Below are 22,093 nucleotides of genomic sequence, written 5' to 3'. Positions count from 1 at the left end.
CAGCTTTCCTAATTTAAAAATGTGGAAGTAAGCATGATCTGTTGAGGGTAAGTGACTTGATTGAAGTAATTCTATTTACTGATGGAGGAAGGACCAGAATCAAGCTACTGTGTTCCCCAGGTCAATCCTGTCCCCTTATGCCCTGCTGTGTTCATTTTCTTCTTGATAAAACATGCCCTGTTTTAATGCAGAATTCAGATATCAATCGTTGGTGATGGGTTTGCAATAGTGAGTCATGTTGTTTTAATGCCATAATATTAATGCAATAAAACAGAGGCTGCAAACTTAAATGCCCACAGGGACTGGCAGATAGTGTAACTTTCAAACGGGGCTGGTGAGGACTGTGGCAAATAGGGAAGTGTATCCCCTGTTCAAAGGGGCAGCCCCACAGCACCTGCTGACTGCTCAGAGAAACGGGTTACATGAGAAAACTATGGTAAACCAATCTAAAAATGTTTGGAATACCCTGCTGGCCAAACAAAGCACTTCTGTCTGCCAGATTGCCCCTGGGGACTTCTGGTTTGTGACTGCTGAAGTCTTAGTGTTAACAGCTCTTTCCCCACCCCCCGCCCCCCAGAGTAAATTTCAGTAAGTGGGAATATGGTGGGGAACATGTGAAGTGGTATCATTGTGGTTAACTGTTCTTTAGCCAAAGGATCAGTGGCTTGGGCTGTCAAAGTTCACAGGGGGAAAATAATTATCAATAAAAGAGTATTTATTGCCTATCTTTATTACCCTGGTGATAAAGTTGAAGAGTAATGTGTTTTCTCTGCCATAATACCATCTGTCCTAATGGAGGATACTTGGTTATGCTATTTCCTGCCTGGAAATTAGACCTTCTTAGAGGCTTGGTGCATCCATTAACTACCTGGATGTTACTGGGCAAATCACCCAAATTTTTTGCACTGCCATATTCACGTTTGACTAATTAAGGGCTGGACTTTATGAGGTCTGGGAAATAAAGGACACAGAAGATTTGCAGGACTTGAACCTGGTTCTTTATTTTTGTCTCTAGGCGGGGGAAAAAAAGCCTGTGTTGTCAGATAAAGATAGGGATTGGATCGTTTGTTTCGATCACGTCTGTCTTTGAGCACATGGATAATCATGTATTTGTTGTTCTTCCCCTGGTGAGCCAGCTGGAAGTTTAGATAGGTTGATAATGATTGGACTTAGTGATCTCTAGTGTCATTTCAGCTCTCAACTCCGTCATAACTTGAGTTACCGTTTCTGAGGACAGATCTCAAAGCCTTTTATCACACAGGCTAAGAGCAGGGTGGTGGGGCCACCTGGCCTGCATTGCATCCAGGCTTTCCTGGCCATGTGGATTTATTTTTCTAAGCCTCAGTTTCCTCATCCTTAATATGGGGGTAATAGTGGTAACTACCTCCCAGTCTTGTAATTGTTCCTGGCTGAATATCAAAAATGTTCCTTTTATTTTTATAATGAGCAACTGGGCAGTATAAATAATAAAATTTTAATTAACATTTACATATAAAATGCAGCATGAGAATTTTCTCCCTTTCTCAGCAGATTTTAGGCACTTAAAGCTCTTATTAGGAATTGAGACGCATGTGGAATTAAAAGTGGGCTGTTCCTCAATTATACATTCATTTTAGCCTAGTATGTCTCTCTGTATTTGAACAAAACCAACTGATGAAGGTGCAGAGACCAGTGAATCTTGTACCAGATGAGTGTGAGCTGTAGGTATCCTAATTTTAAGCAAACAGCTAACTGTGTGCATGTGGCTGGATAGTCATACCCATGAATCTGCATAGTGAGCAGAAAGAAGGATCGCACACGGATATCCCTCAGAGGTGACCATCTGATTGCAACTTTGCTGTAGAGGGAAGCATTTATTACACGAGAAGATGCTTTAGTAGTTTTCACTGCCTAATGTGAAAGGACCTCAGCACTGGAAGAACAAAAACACCTCTCCAGATCCATACTGGAGCATAATTTAAGGCGAGAGGATGACAGTGGACAAATTGCACCCACTTTAGAAGTAGAGTGCGGGTTGACACTGAGTATTTGTTCCGAGGAGCCGAGAAGCAGGCAGCATGCCCTGGTGGGCCCTTCCCTCTGGGCTGCCATCTTGACTGCTGCACTTTTATATTCTGCCATATTTGTATTCATGTGCTCTATTCCCCACATAAAAGAGCACAGCTTGCTATTCCTGCCTTTGCTTCTGTGACCTGAAATAAAACCATTAAAAAATATATTTTAAAGCTTTTTACATGGAATAGTAATTATGCACAGTGGTTTGCAATCATTTGGCATCGAGCAAGAGGCATTCAGAGGGTGCTGTGCCTCAGGGAGCTGCAGCTTGCACGGATCTTGGGAGGGGCTCTTGGTTGCAAGGCTACTGCGTCCTGTGGGGGTGTGTGTGGCAACACTGGGCAGGGACAACAGTGTCACCTGGGAAACAGGACACAAATGACTGCTTCGTGGACTTGAAACCAGCTCTAAACAGCTGTTGGGTCCTGAACAAAACTTCAGGAAAATCGTTTGCTGGGTGAGCTGGCGGGATGAAGAGGTTGGGGTGGGCTGGGGGTGGGTAATGGAAGGGCTGCCCGGCATATCCTGTACGCTGCTGTCAAGGTGGAGTTTGGAGGCAACAAATGAATTCACTTGCTGCCAATTTGGGTCATAGACAATCACAGCTGGAAATCTTCTTAGGAGAGAACATCTTCTTCTCAAGCTCCTCATTATACAGCTGAGGAGACTGCAGCAAGCAGAGGTGAAATGGCTTGCCTGAGGTCAGGTAGCTGCTTGGTGAAACTGGCTGAAAATTCAGGTCTTCTGACTCCCTCCTGGCATTGATTGTTTACCTCAGCCCCCAGCAAGCAGTAGCCTTTTGTTTTTGTTTCAAAGAAAAAAGTGGTGCATATTTATTAAACAAAATTGGGGAAAAGAAACAGTAGGGTAGAACAAATAACAAAATCATCCCAAGCAACCGGTGTTAATATTTTTATAGTCATCATCCCTCATAGTAACAGATTTTTTTTTTTTTTTTTACAAATTAGCAAACATACTATCCCTATTTTGTATCCCACTTTTTTTTTTTTTTTTTTTAATGAGAGACAAGTTCTCACTATGTTGCCCAGGCTGCACTTGAACTTGTGGGAGTCAAACGATCATCCCGCCTCAGCCTCCTGAGTAGCTGGGACTACAGGTGCGTGCCACCATGCCTGGCATCTTCCACTTTTTAAAAAAGTTTCCATTTACTTCTGCCTCCACTCACATCAAATTAGTTTTTGTTGTCCAGCATCCCTGAATATTAAGGAACATTAATATAAGTTTGTCTTAATCATAATTAGTTTTTTGTAGCTTTAATGTGGATTCACCATTGATTCTTTTGTTATTTTTAAAGATTGTGTTTCCTCTTTTTCTCCTCCTCCTCCTCTTTTTCTTCTTGGGTCAGTTTTTATTTAATGCACTTAACAAGATAGCCATTATTTACCTTTATGATGATTCTTCATTTCAATTCCAAACATGCAAACTCCTTCACAGTGCACACAGATTCTATTATCTTAAATTGTTTTCTGTAAGCTCTTTCACTCCTATAGTTTTAAATCTCACATATATGCTAATGATTCCAAAATTATCCTCCAGCCAGTGACTGTTGCATGAGCTCTATGTGGATTTTCAAATGCCTGGATCAGTTCTTCTCTAAGTTGACTGAGCATAGGAGTCACTTGGGGACCTTGTTAAAATGCAGATTTGGATCCAGCAAATCGGGGGTGGGGTCTGAGATTCTGCCTTTCTGACAAGCTTGATGCCTGATGCTGCCTGTCCGTGGAACGCACTGTGGCAGTGGTCTCCAATGTGTCTCGAATTCAGCGGGTCCAAACTGAAGGCATCACATTCACTGTTAAACTGGCTCTTTTTGTCTCTCTTCCCTTTTCCAGTTAATGACTTTACCGTCTACCCTCCTGTCCAAGAACAAACTGTGGCATCATCTTTGTTTCCTCAGTTTCCTTCGTCTGCTTTACCTAATTGGTCACTGAGACATTTTGAATCTATTGAGGAAAAGGTTCTTGAATTGTCCTTTCACTTTTGTTTCTACCGGTGCCTTCTGGATTCAGATCCTTATCATCTCTCAGGGATCTGCTTAGCCCAGGGCATCTTGGCCTCAGGCTGTCTCAGAATTTATGCTTTATGAGTTATCTTTCTCAAACACAAATTTGATAGTGACATTTGCCAGTTTAAAAACTTTCCACTGTTGCACTGCCTGCATTCCAAGTTGCTCAATTTTGACAAGCAAGATCCTGCGGCGTTTGGCTCCTGGCCTTGTTTCCGCAGTCTCCCTCATACCCTAAGGCTTGTACCTCCATGACAATAAGCGCAGTCTGTCTCCATCACTGCACTCATGGTTCTCAGAATCACTGTCCGTACACCACTCTCTTGGCACAAATGGTTACCACTGCCTTGAATGCCTTTCTGGTCACATTCTACCTAGTGGACCCTACTCAGCTTTCAGGATCCAGCTCATATGACTTCTCTGAAGCCTTAAACAAGTCTCCGCACTAGAGCTTGTGACTTCCCTAATCTCTGCTTCCATAGCAGTTACCACTTAGAATGCTGCGTTGGAGTTGCACTTGTTCTTTGTGGCCTTCTAAATTCTAGGCCTGTCTTGCCTGAACTACATCTGTGTTCCACACTTTAGCATGGTATGGAGTAAAGTAGGTTTTAACTAAATATTTGCTGAGTCAATGAAAAAACAAATATGCTATAGATAAATAGGCATTAGCTTTTAGGTGTTAGCAGTAAGAAGGAATTCCATCAGTTGTATGTAGAGGGCTATGCAAGGAGAGCTTGGCTACTGGCTCATTCCATTCTGTGGCTGCCTTGTGCATATGGTAACCAACAGCTGCCTGTGGCCATTGAGCACTTGAAATTTGCTCCATATGAAGTGTGATGGCAGTGTAAAGTACACACAGGATTTTAAAGACTTAGAATTTTAAAAAAGGATTTCATGAATAATTTTTTTTATTGATTACATGTTGCAATGATAATGTTTTGAGTATATTGGGTGGGTTAAAGTATATTATTAACATTAATTTTTACCTGTTTTTACTTTTTAAATGTAGCTACTAGAAAATATTAAGTTACTTTTGTGCTAACCCTTACCTTTTATTTCTATTGGCCAGCACTGTTCTAAAATAACAATTTACTTGTATTTGAAATAACTCAGGAAGGTTTTCTGCCACCCCCACAATTGTGCTGAGATTCTGTCAAGTATTTATGTTTAGTTATGTTTTCAATTCTTATGAGTTACTGATTTAAAAATAAATTTGTTTATTTGAAGATACTACCAGTGAGCTCAGTTTTTCAAGCTGTGTCTGTCTTTGAGATGATTCTTTAAATTCTTACTGAATCACCAAACTAGATCTCAAGAACTTTTACCATACATATGTCAACTATTGATGATATCTATAAATATAAAACTCAAAATGTTTTTGTGTTTTGTTTTTCCTTTTACTGTGACCTAAGGAATAGTAAGAGATGGAAAGTGAAACATTTTAGTGTAAGATTTGCAATCCACATCCTCAACCCTGCTGCCCACGTAGTCTCTCACTACTTTTGCTGATTCAAAATCAATACATTGCATGCTATCATTAATCAATTTTTCTGCTTAATCAAATTTTCAGCGTTTAAAGTTTAAGGATTCTACTACTTTAAAAGCTTTTTTTTTTTTAAACTTGAGGTTCCTAAGGCAGTTGCTTCTTAAATTTTCTGTAAGCACAGAATTCTTTTCCAGTACATCTTTAAACGGATCAGTATATAACAAAACGAAGCTGCTATGGTTGAGGGGTAAGTGGGAGACCCAGAGAGGACCTTCCCTGCCACCTCCAAGGCAAAGTGGCAGGCTAAATTAAGGCTTTATGGGTGAAAAATCAGTGTTAACAGATTAGAGTTATATACTTTTTAGAACTGGAAGAGACCTGAAGTATTGTCCTTGCTTTTGTAGGGTAAATGTATCTGTCATGCTCCTGCAGTGAACAATAGAGCTGGAGATAGACCAAGTTCTTCTGTTTCCCAGTAGAATCTTATTTCCCACACAATAGTGTGGTAATAGCAATGCTTTTTTTCTTGGAACCATTAGTATGGGCTAAGAATGATGACATCACTTCAGGTATGAGTAAAAACTTATTGGAGAGAAGATGAGGGAACGTATACTATGATTCATGGAGCAATAGCCCAAAGTGAGGATTAGGTGAATGCTTTAGGAGGTAGCTAATAAATGTCAGTCTCTCTTCTCTTGTGCATACTCCATCGCTTATTGCAATTCACTGATTAGGGTTTAAAATGGCATAATGAATTATGCAAAAACTGTTTCTGCAGGAGAGGCTGTCTTGCAGCCTAATGTAGCACAGATGGAAAGATCCTCTTTTAATCATTGTTCTCACAATACTTGGAAGCTTTTTGAGGAATAAGCACTCAGAAGTGGAAGTGAATGGCCTTCAACAGTAAATGAATTCCTTCTGCAGAGAGGAACTGAAATGTATTTGTGATGCAGATGGTTGCCCTATGTTTGAATGCTCATCCTTGTCATTTGAGATTCAAGCTTAGAAGCAAAATGTCTCTTGAAATACTTGGGTTTAGATGGTTCCACTGGAGAAATTACTTCTGTCCAGGCTGGCCCAACACATATTATTTTTGAAAATGGTGACAATGAGTGTTTAAATGCCATTTCACTCCAATTAAGAAAACATGCAAATTACCTTTCTCTGATTCGTAGTTACTACTGAAGAGACTGAATTAGTTACCATCCCCTTACTTTTATTAGCATAATATTAATGCAAATGATCAGCAAAGGCTTTTTTAAAAAGAAAGCAGGACCATGGAAAGCAATTAGTAACAGTGCTAATTTCCTCAGTTAGGAAGAAAAAACATTTATGATTAGGCTTCTAATTTTGGTGTCTATGCCAAGGACCTCCGACTGGGGCCTAAACAGGTACCTGTTTCTAAAATCAGTGTCAGTTTGGAGCTTTCACTTGCTGAGCAACAGCTAATCTGAAAAAGGCCCAAAGGAAAAAATTTCAGAACAGAGATGATAGGCTGTTGCCTACAGATATCTTCATGATTTGGATGCCAATAAGAATGTATGCTATAGATTGTCTCTCTAAGATGTTGCTTTTTAAAATGTAGGAGGAAAAAGTAAAGGGGTAATATTCCTTGGCCAACTCAAGGTATAGTAAAGGACCGATGTAAAAGTATTCCCAGCAAAGGAGTTAATATAAAGAGGACACTGATTAATTCTTTCTTTGCTCAGAGGAAATGGGCTTAAATTAGAGGGAAGTAAAATTGAATCAAACAACAGGAAAACATTGTTGGCTCTGGGGAGAGCTTTATAAAATTAGAATGAGGCATAGGAAGAGGCAGGGATTTCCCTTCTTACCTCCCCTTACTGTGCTACCAACATTTTTTATACTTTCTGGCATCTTGTCCTTGCCTATGTTTGTGTAACCAGAAGTGAGCACTGCAACACCTGTCACACTCCTGTAACACGAAGCCAGCATTGTTCTTGTCCTACATGACATGCTTTCATCTCCTGTATCAGAATGTAGGCTGGGGATCAGAGGTGAAGCACTGTGCTTCTTTGGACTTTGGAAATCAGCATGTATAATACCATGCAATTAATGGGGAGAGGGATATTTGTTGAATGAATATATGAAGCACAGCTTAGTGATCTGTTTAAGAAGCAAGAGCCCAAGTTCTATAATATCACTCTGCCAAAACATTGAAATGTTGACTTCATCCCAATTCCACTGTTTTTTTTTTTTTCAGTATCTTCTGCACTACTTGACATAGAAAATATACATTATGTGGATTAGTTTCATTTTTAAACCATAACTACAATGATTTTTTTTTTTTTTTTTTTTTTTTTTTGAGACAGAGTCTCACTTTGTTGCCCGGGCTAGAGTGAGTGCCGTGGCGTCAGCCTAGTTCACAGCAACCTCAAACTCCTGGGCTTAAGCGATCCTACTGCCTCAGCCTCCCGAGTAGCTGGGACTACAGGCATGCGCCACCATGCCCGACTATTTCTATATATATTTTTAGTTGTCCAGATAATTTTTATTTCTATTTTTAATAGAGACGGGGTCTCGCTCAAGGCTGGTCTCGAACTCCTGACCTTGAGCGATCCACCCGCCTCGGCCTCCCAGAGGGCTAGGATTACAGGCGTGAGCCACCACGCCCGACCTGATTTTTAAAATAAAACCTAAATACAGAATTCTGTCTACTATCTGTAATGAAGGAAGACCAATGAATAAATGTAGGCGTTGTAGTTCAGTGAAACTTTCTATTCATAAAGCTATTGGATTAAGAAACTGACATACTGATATCAGATTGGTTGGCATATGCAAGCATGCTTAGAGTTTCATAATATTTGTCTTATAAAAGCTCTGCATTTTACTTTATAGAACTGGCTTTAGCAAATAACTAAAGTCATTTATGAGGTGGGAAGCTATAACAGTTGGCCCTTAAACATCTGACTTTGGGGAGAAAAAAAAGAAAAAGAACAGGAAAAAGTTCTGAGTCTTAGATCTTTACCTTAGAGTATGTGATAACTTAGATCTTTCTGTAGACTTATCCTGGCAAAATAGTAGAGGAAGCTCTATCTTTGATTCAATCATCTAAGCTGGTTTCCATGCTTGTCACACCCACTGCATAAATACTGACTTCTGTCCTGGTGGGCATGACATGCTCTTAATCCTTTGATCCTCCCCTTTTAGAATTTACTCAGACCATTCTGGTCTCTAGAGGCTCTGCTTTCTATTCAGTAGCTCATTAAGTAATCTCTTCTGAAGTGATGGCTTTCAGAGACAACAATTCTTTCTTCCACCTCTCTTTCCCAACAAGCAGGGAACATGGGTACCATGACCCGGCTGAAATGCCAGGTCCTGGGAAGCTTGGCCAGTGCAGAATTCAGAGCTCAGGAAGATGATCTAGCAAGCAACATTTTGGGGAGAAATAGAAATCAATCAACCTGGATTATTTCCTTACAAACACTAGGCAGAGAGGAGAATCCAGGTGTGAAGCAATGGGAAAAGCAGAGGAAAACCCAAGGGATGGAAATGGAAAACTAGAGGTGGAAGTTCTTGCATGGGCCATTGATTCAACATCAGCTTTTTATAGAGTGCCAACTGTGGCTAGGAAGGGAACTCTCAAGGGCGAGAACTACTTGTGCACTTCTTAACCTGCTTCAAATCCCCATGTGGAATGGCATTTTGGCACCATTTGCCATATTGCTTGTGGGTAAGAGGAAATTTTGCTACCCGAGGTAAGCAAGAGGTAAGCAGTAGGCTAGCATAGGCCTGGCGATGAGCTTCAAACTCGGGGAGGAGGGGGCAGTGGTAGGGGTGTTTCCTAAGAGGACCAGGGTAGGAATTAAACTAATTCATAATCTTCCAACTTGGAGAGGTTAATCCTCCTTTAATTTGATGTGTCTGTGGGTGGGATTTGCCAGAACTCAGTGTGCCCATATTGTGCTAGATAACATCGCGTAATGCCCAAGAATAGCATTAATTTCATTAATTATATTTCCTCATTACAATTTTTTTCTCTACCTTCTGCATTTCCTCCACTCACCCCTTGCAAGTTCCCACAATCACTTCTTGTAAAACCCTTTGCCCACCCTTCGTGGTCTCTTCTGATCTCACAACCGTGTGAGCCCTGTTCCTGTCCTCCAAACAGAGCTCTGTGGCTTTTACTGAAAACACTTAATTTTTTGTTTTTGTGAGATTTTTTTGTTTTGGTTTTCTTCCCTTCAAATATTAAGGTTCAAGTCCCTGCCCCCACCCCAAACAGTGTTCTGCAATTGGAAATTGCCTTTAGTTTCTCTTGATCTTATTTTATATCTCCTGTATCTTTTAGGCTACTTGCACGCACATCTGTCTGGCGTTGGGTCAGCTCAGAGTCTAAAACAGACTAAGAAAAAAGTGGCTTTAGATAATCTCATTTTAAAAAGGAAAAATTGTCTTATAATATTCACATGTTCTACTTTGTGACTGACTGCTGAAGACATTTAATAGAAAACATTATGGGTGAATGGTTTCTAGGCTTTACTAAATTACTTGATTAGCTGGAAGTTACTTCTCCACCCCCTCTCTCCCTAGGAGAGGTGACTTTTAGCAAGCACCTGGCTTATGAAAATATTTCCTGGCCTTCTGTACTTATCAGTGGAGCATTAGAATGTTTGCAGGTCATTTGAAGCTGCCCATAAAATTGTACTTTGCAGCCTAAGGGAAACTGCTTTCTTTTTTAATTGTCCTACTGTTAGTATTCCTTAGCATTACTTTATAAATATCTTCTCCCTTTTTATTTTCTAACGTAAACACAGATACTTGTAAGATTTTCTTTCACTGTTTGTCTATGGCCTCCCTTTTGCTGGCTGGTGGAAAGTTGGATTTATACCCCTATAGCCTCACTGAGATACGAGATGATTCCTCTACCTTATTGAAATAGATAATCACAAAGAACCAAGAAGAGTTGAATAATAATGCCCATACTTCTTCTACAATAGTTCCCATGTATTTAGCTCTAGTTATTGTCAAAAGTTTTTTTTAAATCCAATTTTGCCTTGTGACTGTGTTTTTATTAGCACTGGAAAGTTGATGTTAATATATATATATATATAAAAGTCCTACTGGAGGGCAAGAGATTTGCCATAAGAAATAAGCAAAACCGATATTGTATTCAGTACTGTTATCTTTAGTAATGTTCTCACATTAAAAATATTATTGTTCATAATTTTATGTTGTGTCCACAATATTTTGTTAGTGCTTATATCATGGCCGGCATTATGAATCAATAGCAACCTTCTTGTTGAACTGGAGGAATCAGAATATTATAATTTTTAACTCTGTAGTCGGTCAGCACCCAAAATAAATTTCCTGGCTGACATTTAAATGCTTTTCCTGGATTTCAGATCTTGAAGTATATTGTTCAGTCTTGTATGCAAGGAAATTTGCATCTTGGTGCAAATTTATCTCTTTGTGTTAATCTATATTTAAGGCATATTGGTAAACTGTAATAATGAGAGTCTGAATTAATAGAAATTATGATGGAGGCTTTTGAGTGACAAGTTCACGAATGTGAGGGGAGGTGGAAACACCTTTGGTCTTTGTCTGTCTTCATTTCACCTATGAAAATGTGTGGAGAATTTGCTAGATTCTTCAGAAGGAAAGCAGGAGCACGGCTTTGAAACCGAAAAGGCAAAAAATGTGATTTGCCAAGAGCAATAGAAATACATGGATAAAAGGTTGACAAGATTTTGGGATGGTAATAGCTACCTTTGAAGCCATAGGCAGTTGTGAGGAAGACGTGGTCTCAGGAAGAACAGCCATAATAATGGACCAGTGAGTAGGCCTCAGGCAAGCCCAGGAGGACAGTGAGAAATAGAGCAAGAGGGAGGGAGGGATTCCTTGAAGGGCACCTTAGGCTGTTTGTGCTGCTGTAACAAAGTAACCATTAATGAGTGGCTTATAAACAATGTGAATTTATTTCTCACAGTTCTGGGAGCTGGGAAGTCCAAGATGGAGGCCCTGGCCGATTGGGTGTCTGGTGAGGGCCCACTTTCGCATAGATGGTGCCTTCTTGCTGTGTCCTCACGTGGTGGAAAAGGCGAGGCAGCTCTGTGGGGCCTCCTTTGTGAGGGAAGGAGGCGAATCCCCTCCACAAGGACCCCGCTCACTATTACTTTGAAGGTTAGGATTTCAGCTTACGAATTGTGGGGGGACACAAGCATTTAGACCATGGCAAGGGGCTATGGAGGTTACCTCAAATTATTGTTCTCAATCTGGAGAGATGATTGCATAGGGGCTGAGTTGAGGGCGAGTGGATAGCAGTGGCAGTAACAGCCAGAGAGGAAGTGAAATTCTTCCTGGGGAGGGAGCGGTGAGCCCCAGCTGGGCCTGATGTTAGGGACCATGCTATCGCAGAGGTCGTGACCCCAAGACCAGTGTTGTCTGGGCCACTAGTTCAGTGAGAATGAGGAACTGGAAAATTCCACTCGTGACTGATATTGGTGTCTTTTATCATCTACCTGACACTCAAGGTTTGAAGAGTTTAGTTGAACAGACATCTCTGATAAGGTGCCCAGCCTAGAGTAAGGCAGTCAATAAATATTTGTTTTAGAGATTGAGGTGACAGAATGGAACCGTGGAATGCTTAATAAACTGTAAGCCAAAGCTTGTTTGTAATTTAATATTAGGTACAATCTGATATGAAATCAGCCCTTCCTTTTGTATGTTTCCCTACCCTTTAGGAAATCTGCTTTTAGACTAAACATCCAAAATAGAGTCCCAGAGACAGAATAATTACCTGGTTAATATTAGGGTTCCCTGATGACTGATTTCTTTACTGCTTGCTGTTCATGTTTCTATCTTATTTCTTTTTTTTTTTTTTTTTTTGAGACAGAGTCTCACTCTTGCCCGGGCTAGAGTGCCGTGGCATCAGCGTGGCTCACAGCAACCTCAAACTCCTGGGCTCAAGCGATCCTCCTGCCTCAGCCTCCCTAGTAGCTGGGACTACGGGCATGCGCCACCATGCCCGGCTAATTTTTTTCCATATATTTTTAGTTGTCCAGCTAATTTCTTTCTATTTTTAGTAGAGACGGGGTCTTGCTCTTGCTCAGGCTGGTCTCGAAATCCTGACTTCGAGCAATCCTCCTGCCTCGGCCTCCCAGAGTGCTAGGATTACAGGCGTGAGCCACCGTGCCCGGCCTATCTTATTTCTTTGTAGTTTTGTGCCATTAAATAAAAAACACATTAGAAATTAAGAGGTTGTTATTTTGGAGGCAGCAATAATTTCATAATTAATAATTGAACAGTTCACAAACATCTTTATGGCAAGCAGTTTGTTTGAACACAGGGATACCAAGATGGAAAAAAAAGCAACGTGGATTCTTGCCCCGAGGAATGGTGGAGACACAAGGGTGGGCAGATCATCACAGTATAGGATGTGGTCAGGGCCGTGGGGAGGCTGTAGAAGCGAGGTTATTCCAATCCCCACAGAGACAGGTACCGAGATACGAAACTGAGTAATGACAGCTGGAAGACAGTTCAAACTGGAGAGCCGATGCTCAGAATGCAAAGTAGCTACTGGTGTTTAATTTCCAGGTGGCTCTACAGCTGGGCAAAGCAAGAGCAAGACAGAGTCCTGGAGAAAGAACAGCAGGTCCAGGGTGTCACGTGAATACAAATCATGGTGACAGATGATTGAATGAAGTGGATATGCCAACTCAGTTTACTATGCTTTGAACCAAGATTCCAGGATCCTCAGGTTTTATGTCAAAGTTCCACTACAGATACTGTCATCCTCCTCTTGCAAGATGATCTCGACATTAAGATCACGTGTGGCTCCCTTTTGGCTACTTGTGGAGTAGTTGTGCCTTCAATTGAGGAGGGAAAACTACCTCTTCAGAGAGATTTGCGAGCTCAGAAACAGAGGATCTCACTTCTGCCCAGAAGCAGAGCTCCAAAACAAGAAAGGGCTACATCTGGTGGCCAGTGATAGCCCCACCTGTCACATTTATGTTCCTTGTGTCTGGACCTAAAACAGAAGTGAGTTTTTGTAACTTGCCTTGGCTGCCTCCTGCCACCACATGGCTTACTGTCTTGTCCCTTCCTTCCCTTCTTTCTACCAGACCTGGTGGTGGTTGCTGTCCGTGTCTCTATTCTTTTAGTGATGTCAAGGAAGTTTAGTGAAAGCAGCAACAATAAGAAACAAACAACACATAAAGTGGTTTTGTCATTTTCCCGTAAATTGACAAAGCCAAGTTTTCAAAGCCAGCTCTCAACAGTGTCACCAGTGGGCTTCTCTGCTCAGTTTTGCTTAGGTAATGTTGTGTAAATAGAGGATAATCAGTTTGTTTGCTCATTGTTTTGCTCTGTGTCAAAAGTAGGTGGAAACAAAACAAAACAAAAAGTGGGTGGTTGCTGTTTGAAAAACTACAAAGCACTATACAAGATGCAAGATGTACAGTGAGTTATATTTTTAAAGAAAAAGCTGAAAGAAGCGAATACATTTTTCCCCCAAATGAAAAGACAAGCTATGAAAAGAGTAAAGAAGTAAGTTTGTATAAAGTGTGGAAATGAATGAGTACATCCTTAAAACGATAGCAATTGGGTTGGCTAGAAGGGATCAGGGATCCTTTCCCTGGGTTCTGATGGCTGCATGGGTGTGGGGTGGGGGCGAGGAGGAATTGCTTTCTAATCAACTTCTCACTGCCTTTAGGCATTGTCAAGTGTGCTTTCTTCCTGAATGTCAGAGCCACTTCTAATAATTACTGCTTTCAGCTAAACAATAGTAGGCATTCACTTCCAAAAAAAAAAAAAACATATGACTTGGGCCATTCATAGGCTGCAACTCTTCATAGTCATTCAAATTCAGCGTATGCTGATGGACAGGGCCATTACATGGTATTAATAGCTTTACCTTCTCACCATGGTAGTGATTACAGTACTTCTTTAATATCGTTGCTGAAATGAAAGAGAAAAATCTACACATCAGAAACATGTTTTTTCCCCTCCAACATAGAGATAATGTAGATGAGGAAGCAGAGTGAATCTTTAAAACATTTAAAAAATATTAAATTTTGACAAAACAATTTCTTTAAAAAAAAAAACAGGTTATATTTGAAGTCATGGCCTAGATGACACAAAGCATATTTCAGAAAGTGCACTGGAAAAGGTTTCTTATGCCTTTTCAAGAAATGTGGTTTGATTTTCAAATGTATTTTTTTTCCTTGTTAAGTGTAATGGTTGTTGAAAAATGGCAATCATAGGCCGGGCGTGGTGGCTCACACCTGTAATCCTAGCACTCTGGGAGGCCGAGACGGGCGGATCGCTGGAGCTCAGGAGTTCGAGACCAGCCTGGGCAAGAGCGAGACCCCGTCTCTACTAAAAATAGAAAGAAATTATCTGGCCAACTAAAAATACATATAGAAAAAATTAGCCAGGCATGGTGGCGCATGCCTGTAGTCCCAGCTACTGGGGAGGCTGAGGCAGGAGGATCGCTTGAGCCCAGGAGTTTGAGGTTGCTGTGAGCTAGGCTGATGCCACGGCACTCACTCTAGCCCGGGCAACAGAGCGAGACTCTGTCTCAAAAAAAAAAAAAAGAAAAAAGAAAATGGTAATTATAGACTGTGTCAACAAGATCACTTTTGGGTTGGCTATATGCAGTACATACTCAGAAAGACTGAAGCATGTGATGAGAAAAAAAGTAAATTCTACCCTTTTTAGTTTATTTGGTATAACAAAGTGACCACTGAGGAAGAAATGAGAGTGTTAATCTTAGTTTTGCCATCCTTTTGTGGGACGACTTTGAGGAAGTCTTAACCCTGGAACCTTCTTACTGTCAGGTTTCAGTCTGAAGTGTCGGTTCTTGACACGCTCACAGCTGAAGAATGACCAGACATGCCAAAGTTAGGCAAGCACAAGGTGAAGTTTATTTGGGGGGTGGGGAGCGGGGAGCAAGAAAGGATTATAGGGAAGAGCAAGATATAGGTTTACAGAGCATGGTACGTACACCACAGATGACAATTGGACCCCTTATCACAGCAGGGCAGGCAAAAGGAAGGTCAAAGAGAGAGGTTGGCTATGTTCTGCGTCTTATTTTATAGTGCCTGGATAGGGACCTCCCTTGTGGTTCAGAGATCACCATGGAACAACTTTGGACAGTTGGGAATCACATGACCTGACTCTCAACCATGCATGCAGGTTGTACTAGGTCAATTTCTGGACTCTATGGCACCTATGCGATTTGGACTGTGGGCTAGATAGTCCTGTGCATTCTTTTGCAGCTGGCACGCCAAGTTTTGATTGGCAGATTTGTAGGGTATTCCTTCCTCCCCCAGGTATGGAGAATTAGGGTGGGGCGGGACCAAGATGGGAGCAACAGCATCGACTTTTGTTGCTAGGAGACCCGGAATCCCTCCCTATCTACCTAACATTACCTTGTCTAGAAAATGACAGGATAGGTTTAAATCCCTAAGGTCCAATACTACTCTAATGCTTATACTTGAATAAATATATGACTTTTTCTAAAGTACACTTAGTGATGATGGCTGATAAGTCATGATCTAATAAACCCCCACTCCCCTTTCTTTTACATGTTAAAAATAGAACAAAAGCAAAGCAAAAATAAACTTTATTCTTCTGTCTTGTACTGTATATCCCAATCCAGTCACTTCTTGTCCTGCATAAAAATCAAGGTAGGATAAGCAACATGAAAGAAAGTATAGCCTTTTATGAAAGGATCTTGTAAGAAAACAAAACAAACAGGTCGTAGGATCAGAGGACTTTAGAAAAACAGACTTTGGGCCACAAAAATGCTTCTGGAAGGGTCAAAAGACAGACTGGATATAAAGTGTCACAGTGGGGGACTCTTGACAGGGTAGGAAACAAAAAGAAGGAAATGGACCAGAGAAACACCCTATTTACAAATAAAGTTGCCTTGAGGGGGTCTTAGGAAGAGATTAGGGACGTCAAAGGAGCATTAAGGGAAATACACACGTCCAAATACACTGGCCAAAAGGGGAAGCCTAGAGAGAACTTCTGCCCCTTATTCATGATAGACACAAGTAAATCATTAAAGATACTGGCAAGGCTGGGGTTTTTAGATGACATTTTTATTCTTTGTCATTATGGTATAAATTAAGTATGGCTATATCATTGGAATAGGTCCCAGTTTTTATGAAAGGCTGCAAAACGAAAATAAACAGAGAAGTAGGTCAAGAGTCACTAGGAAAGCATGTCTGTTTCTTTCAGTAGGGCTTCCTGAAGCATTGTCCTTGGAATTGAAAAGTGCATTTTCAGATCCATTAGGTATTGTGATTGAGAAATCTTAGAGCAGCAGTTTTCAAAGTGTGGTCTGGAAACACCTGAGGGTCTCAAGACCCTTTCGGGTTCTAGGAGATCAAAACTGTTTTCATAATAACACTAAGATGTTTTTTGCCTCTTTCACACTCATTCTCTCATGAGAATACAGTGGAGTTTCCCAGAGACTACATAAACTGCAGTATTGCAAAAGATTGAATGCAGAAGCAGATGCAAGAAGCCAGATGTCTTCTATAAAGCTGGATATTAAAGGCAGTTTCAAAAATTTAGAACAATGTTACTCATCTCACTATTTTTTTTAATTTAGAAAATAGTTTTTTCTTTAAAATGTTATTCTCTGATTAAATGAATAGTAGCTAAAATATTTTTTGGTTGTAATATCTAATACTGTAAATATCAATAGATACCACGTATGTAAGCAAAAACTCTTTGGTGTATGTGGAGGGTGTCCTTGAAATATTTTAATTATGTAAAGGAGTCCTGAGACCAAAAAGTTTGAGAACTGTCCCAGAGGGTAAGTGATTCTTCTGGACCTTATTTTAAACCATGGGAGGGGCAGTTATATATTTAGCAATACAGTACATGTGTCAGCAAAGCTACTAGCTGCAGTGCCCTTTTCATTGTTGTTAATACCTATGAGGCACTTCAGTAGGAAGTCTCACAACAATCAAAACAAGCAAAGTTATTGTTATTCTTCCCATTTTATAGATAGGAAAAGTGAGGAGTAGAGAAGTCAAGTGACTTGCAAAGACAGTTAAGTAGAGCTAGAATCATTTGATACTTACGACTCCCAGTTCCATGTGTTTCCATTCCATTTTGCCGACTTTGCTGACTGCATTGATACTAGGATGTATCATCAGTCAGCTTGCCATCTTCTAGTTCTGCGGTCTCCAACCCAAGGCTGTGGACCCGTACCTGTCCGTGGCCTGTTAGGAACTGGAACCCAGGCCGCACAGCAGGAGGTGAGTGGTGGGTGAGCTAGTGAAGCTTCATCTGTATTTACAGCTGCTCCCCAATCGCTCGCATCACCGCGTGAGCTCCGCCTCCTGTCAGATCAATGGCATTAGATTCTTATAGGAGCATGAGCCCTACTGTAAACTGCACATGCCAGGGATGTAGGTTGCATGCTCCTATGAGAATCTAATGCCTGATGATCTGAGGTAGAGCTGAGGTAAGGATGCTAGCGCTGGGGAGTGGCTGCAAATACAGATTATCATTAGCAGAGAGGTTTGAGTGCACAATAAATGTGATGTGCTTGAATCATCCTGAAACCATTCCCCCCACTCCTGGTCTGTGGAAAAATTTTCTTCCATGAAACTGGTCCCTGGTGCCAAAAAGGTTAGCTACTACTTTTCTAGTTGACCTCAGAATAATAAATGGCAAGCCCCACCTCCTTGTGAAGAATAAAATGTGTCAGGCAAGTTTAATATTCTCTATGACAAAATAAATAACAGGCATTCCTAACACCCTCAGTGATATCAATGCCTTGGGAATTGCACTGACCAGGTGGAAAAAGTATCACAGAAAAATGGGATAGCATATACGAGGGGAAAATACAACAAAACAAAGCCCTAATTTTTATAAATACAGCATGGAAGACCTGCTAGCAAGATGAAAAAGAAGACATATTCCAGGAAAGCCCATAAGGGTCTGTAGAGTGAGTATTTGCTAGTCATAGAGTCCCTGAAGAAAAGGCAAAATGATTATACTCTGGTGTGTTGGAAAGAGCAATCACTTCCTAGCTTACAACAGCAAGCTAGGAAGTGATTCTTTATAGAGCAACACAGGCAACTTTTAGAGGACAGTATCTAGTTCTGTGATGATAGTTGTAAAAGGTGAGAAATATGGGAGTTTCAAAGCGTGGCCATGGGATGGTTTAGCATATTGGATTCTGGAAGGAGAGTGAGCAGGAAAGAACTTGGAACAATCATTTGCCAGTAAGTCAGGTGGGGGTCACTGACTGCCTGTGGTGTAAACTGTGCGTTTCTTTGATTTCAGTACCACGTGTCAGCTTGGATGTTTTGGAAATAGGAAATATTTCTGCTCTGTACCTCATGACATCTAGCAGATGTTGCTTTATGTTTTTGAACCTAATTTGCAGAATGAACATGGTATCATATAACATATTCCTAAACACAGAAAAGAGGAAACCAGTTATAATAACTTGCCTCTTACCAAAACAGTTTTAAGAAGGTCCAGACTTTTAGCCATTGCCTGTCTGAAGTACAAAAGGAGAGTATATTCTAAGAAGAAGAAAAAAAAAATGACACAGAATGTTTATTGATATACTAAAAGAATATTCACTTACATTTTTAGGGAAAATAAAAAATACATGGCAGGTTGACAAAGGAGGATGGTCTGTCACTGAATGTTTGCCTTCTCCTCATCCCCTAATATTTAAAAATGAAAATGTTTTCATGTTTTTTTGCAATATTTACTGATCCCCCCACCCCCCAATAAAAGAAGCAGCAGCAAGAAAATTCCTTCTTTCCATGACTCAGTATTTTCAGGTTATCACAGACGTATTCAGCTTCTGAATCTTATTAAAGTCAAAATATTGAGTCAATTCATCAGCACTAAGCTATTAGATTTTTGCTTTATGCACGTTTTGAAAGCAGGGCTTGATATAGAAGGTATATTTATATAACAATGGTGTTACTCAATGCCCTTGCATTTTTCTGCACATGCTATCTTAATGGAAATTTACTGGAAAATCCTTGCCAGAATAAACACATTCCTTCAGGACTGAAAAGCTTAACGCACTTCTAGTTCAACTGTACCTCTTTCCCGTGAGCAGATAAACCAAATTATTTGGCATTAGTCATTATCCTTCCCATAATTCACAGTACTTATTGTTGTCTCCCATGGGGGCTAAGAGTTGTGGGAGACAGGAATGAGGTGGCCCATATTACACTATAATGAGAGATAAAAGCAAGGATAGGACATCTATATATATGACATGAAATAAACAAAAAAATGAGTCTGGCAGACATCTGTAAATTAGCTTTAGCTATTCTAGTAAGGCAGGATTAAGAAATATGAACCGTATAGATAAGTTGAGCTGCTGCTGATCCCAGAAATTTAAAAATATATGTTTTTCACTTTTAAGAGAGGGATAACTTGCTCATTTACATTTTAGTTTATGAATCAGGAGTGAAAATGCTACAATAAAAATACTGGCTATCTCATGACCACTGGGACCAGATAAGGGGACCAGGATGGGATGCAGAGCTGTAAACAGGATGATTGGGTCCATGGAGGGAGGAAGTACCCCTTGAATTAAGGGATGGAGGAGGCAAACAATGAACAATGGAGACTTGAGGAAAGAGGTTCGCAAACATGTCTTGGCCCTAGTCCTAACACCTACCCATCACCACCCCAAGGTTGCTACTGGGGAGAGAGTGTAGGGATTGTTTATTCAGTCATGCAACCAGCAGTAATAAAGTACATAATCAAGGCAGAGAGAACTATCTTTAAAGGAATAAAACTGGCCGATTAGCATATTACAACTAAGCACTCAATTATACTACATTTATTTATAGCAATAGACAATTAAGTTCTTTGACTTTTTCTAACAAACTAGTTGGAATTAAACAGCCCAAAGTTTAGTGACCCTCTCCCTTATGTAGTATTAAAATCCTACTATTTTCTTTTTTTCTTTTTCTTTTTTTTCATCATATGTCTAAGACTTAAATAATCCTACTATTTTAAATAATTATGGGAAAGGCCAGTTTAAATGTGCGAATATTCACACACTATTAAGGAACTTTATTTTATTGTATTTTTTATTTTCAATATGTACAGTAAATAAAACCAACATAGCCAACAAAATATTGCTTCCTAGAACTCCTTCGTGGAAGACAAAAGAATATGTCGAAATTAGAATATCAAAGCACTTATTCACCAGCTGTTGTCCCCACTCAAATTGTATATAAAGGAAAGTTACCATAGCTGAAAATTTTCCTCTTTTAAGTAATTAGGCATGTTTTTTCTCTATCTGGAAATAATAATAAAACAAGAGTTTAATATTTCTATTATATGTGGGTTTATATTATAAGCTCCTTAATTCAATTTTAGAAGTAGGTGAGGTGTGAATTATAATGAAAAAATGTAGTTTATTTGAAGTGACAAAAATACTCTCATTTGTTCAATTTGTACTTTTCATTATGGATAATATTTGAGAGATAAATGTTTGTGGTAATCCAAGCTATTCAGAATTGACAATAATTGAGTTTTTGGCATATTGTAAAATTATTAATACATAATAAGTCATGGATACTTTATAAGTAAAGATTAGAGATTGCTTTCTACAGTAGAGTATAGCAGCAAACTTAGTAAATCATTCCTCTATATTTCAGTTCCAAAAATAAAATGGAAATTCAAATACTACTTCATTGGTTGCAGGTATTTGCTATATTAGAGTGGGCTAAGTTTATAAATAGAAATGATCAATAGAAAGTATTATGTAAAGTTCATTCTCAATTTAATTAATGAATAGTCTGTAATCAATATTAAAACTGTTGCTTTCTAAAAACAAAGTTTCAGGTTTAAATGAGTCTTAAAATAATTCGAGTGTAATGTAAATGGAAAAATAATTTACCATGTTGCTATTTGTTCTTCACCATACTTTCATGTAGAGCATGAAACTATTCATTCTACATGCATATTATAATCAGTAGCACCCTAAGGTAAACAGTTTTAAAATATGTCTTTGATTTTATTAAGGAGAACTTAAGAAGTTTACAAATTCTCCAGCTCAGTGCTATGATATTTTAGAAATGATACTACTTTGTCGTGTACTAAAATAAACCATGTTTTCTTTTGAATTTATAGTCGCAGATATGGCCAGTACACAATGAACCAGGAGTGCACCACCAAAGTTACAGAGAGGCCTCCATTTGATCGATCAAGTTCCCAGGATTCCTTGGATGAACTATCTATGGAGGACTATTGGACGGAACTAGAAAACATCCAGAAATCCAGTGAAAACAGACAAGAAGATCAAGAGGTGGTTGTTGTCAAAGAGCCTGATGGTAATAACTAAATAAACTTTTGTTATTTTTATGTGTATTTATGAGAAATGAATGCATGGAGAGGAGGAGAACAAATAAAAAAATTAAAGATAGGACATGCCTGTCATGTGGAGTACCTAGCACTGGGTCATGTTTTTGGAAGCTAAAATTATTAATACTTGATTTCTGCCCTCAAGGAGTTTATATAGTTGCCTTTCAACTTGAAAATTACTTGTT

At 39.7% G+C, this 22,093-nt stretch overlaps 1 protein-coding gene across 2 annotated transcripts in view; it reads left to right on the top strand.

Annotated features, from left to right (window-relative positions):
* ARHGAP18 (Rho GTPase activating protein 18) overlaps window positions 1–22,093 on the top strand; it is a 119,574-nt gene that overhangs the window by 41,865 nt on the left and 55,616 nt on the right. The window contains exons 1-2 of one of the 2 annotated variants that reach the window (XM_045544338.1): window positions 2,408–2,512; window positions 21,678–21,877. In XM_045544338.1, coding sequence (XP_045400294.1) covers window positions 21,700–21,877 — 178 coding nt within the window. In that variant the 5' untranslated portion in view covers window positions 2,408–2,512; window positions 21,678–21,699. Of the gene's footprint in view, window positions 1–2,407; window positions 2,513–21,677; window positions 21,878–22,093 lie in introns of those variants that run through there. The other variant, XM_045544337.1, reaches the window with a different exon arrangement.

The sequence above is a fragment of the Lemur catta genome, chromosome 2 (assembly GCF_020740605.2).
Source record: "Lemur catta isolate mLemCat1 chromosome 2, mLemCat1.pri, whole genome shotgun sequence".
Taxonomy (NCBI): Eukaryota; Metazoa; Chordata; class Mammalia; order Primates; family Lemuridae; genus Lemur; species Lemur catta.
This window is presented reverse-complemented; position numbering and strand designations above follow the sequence as displayed.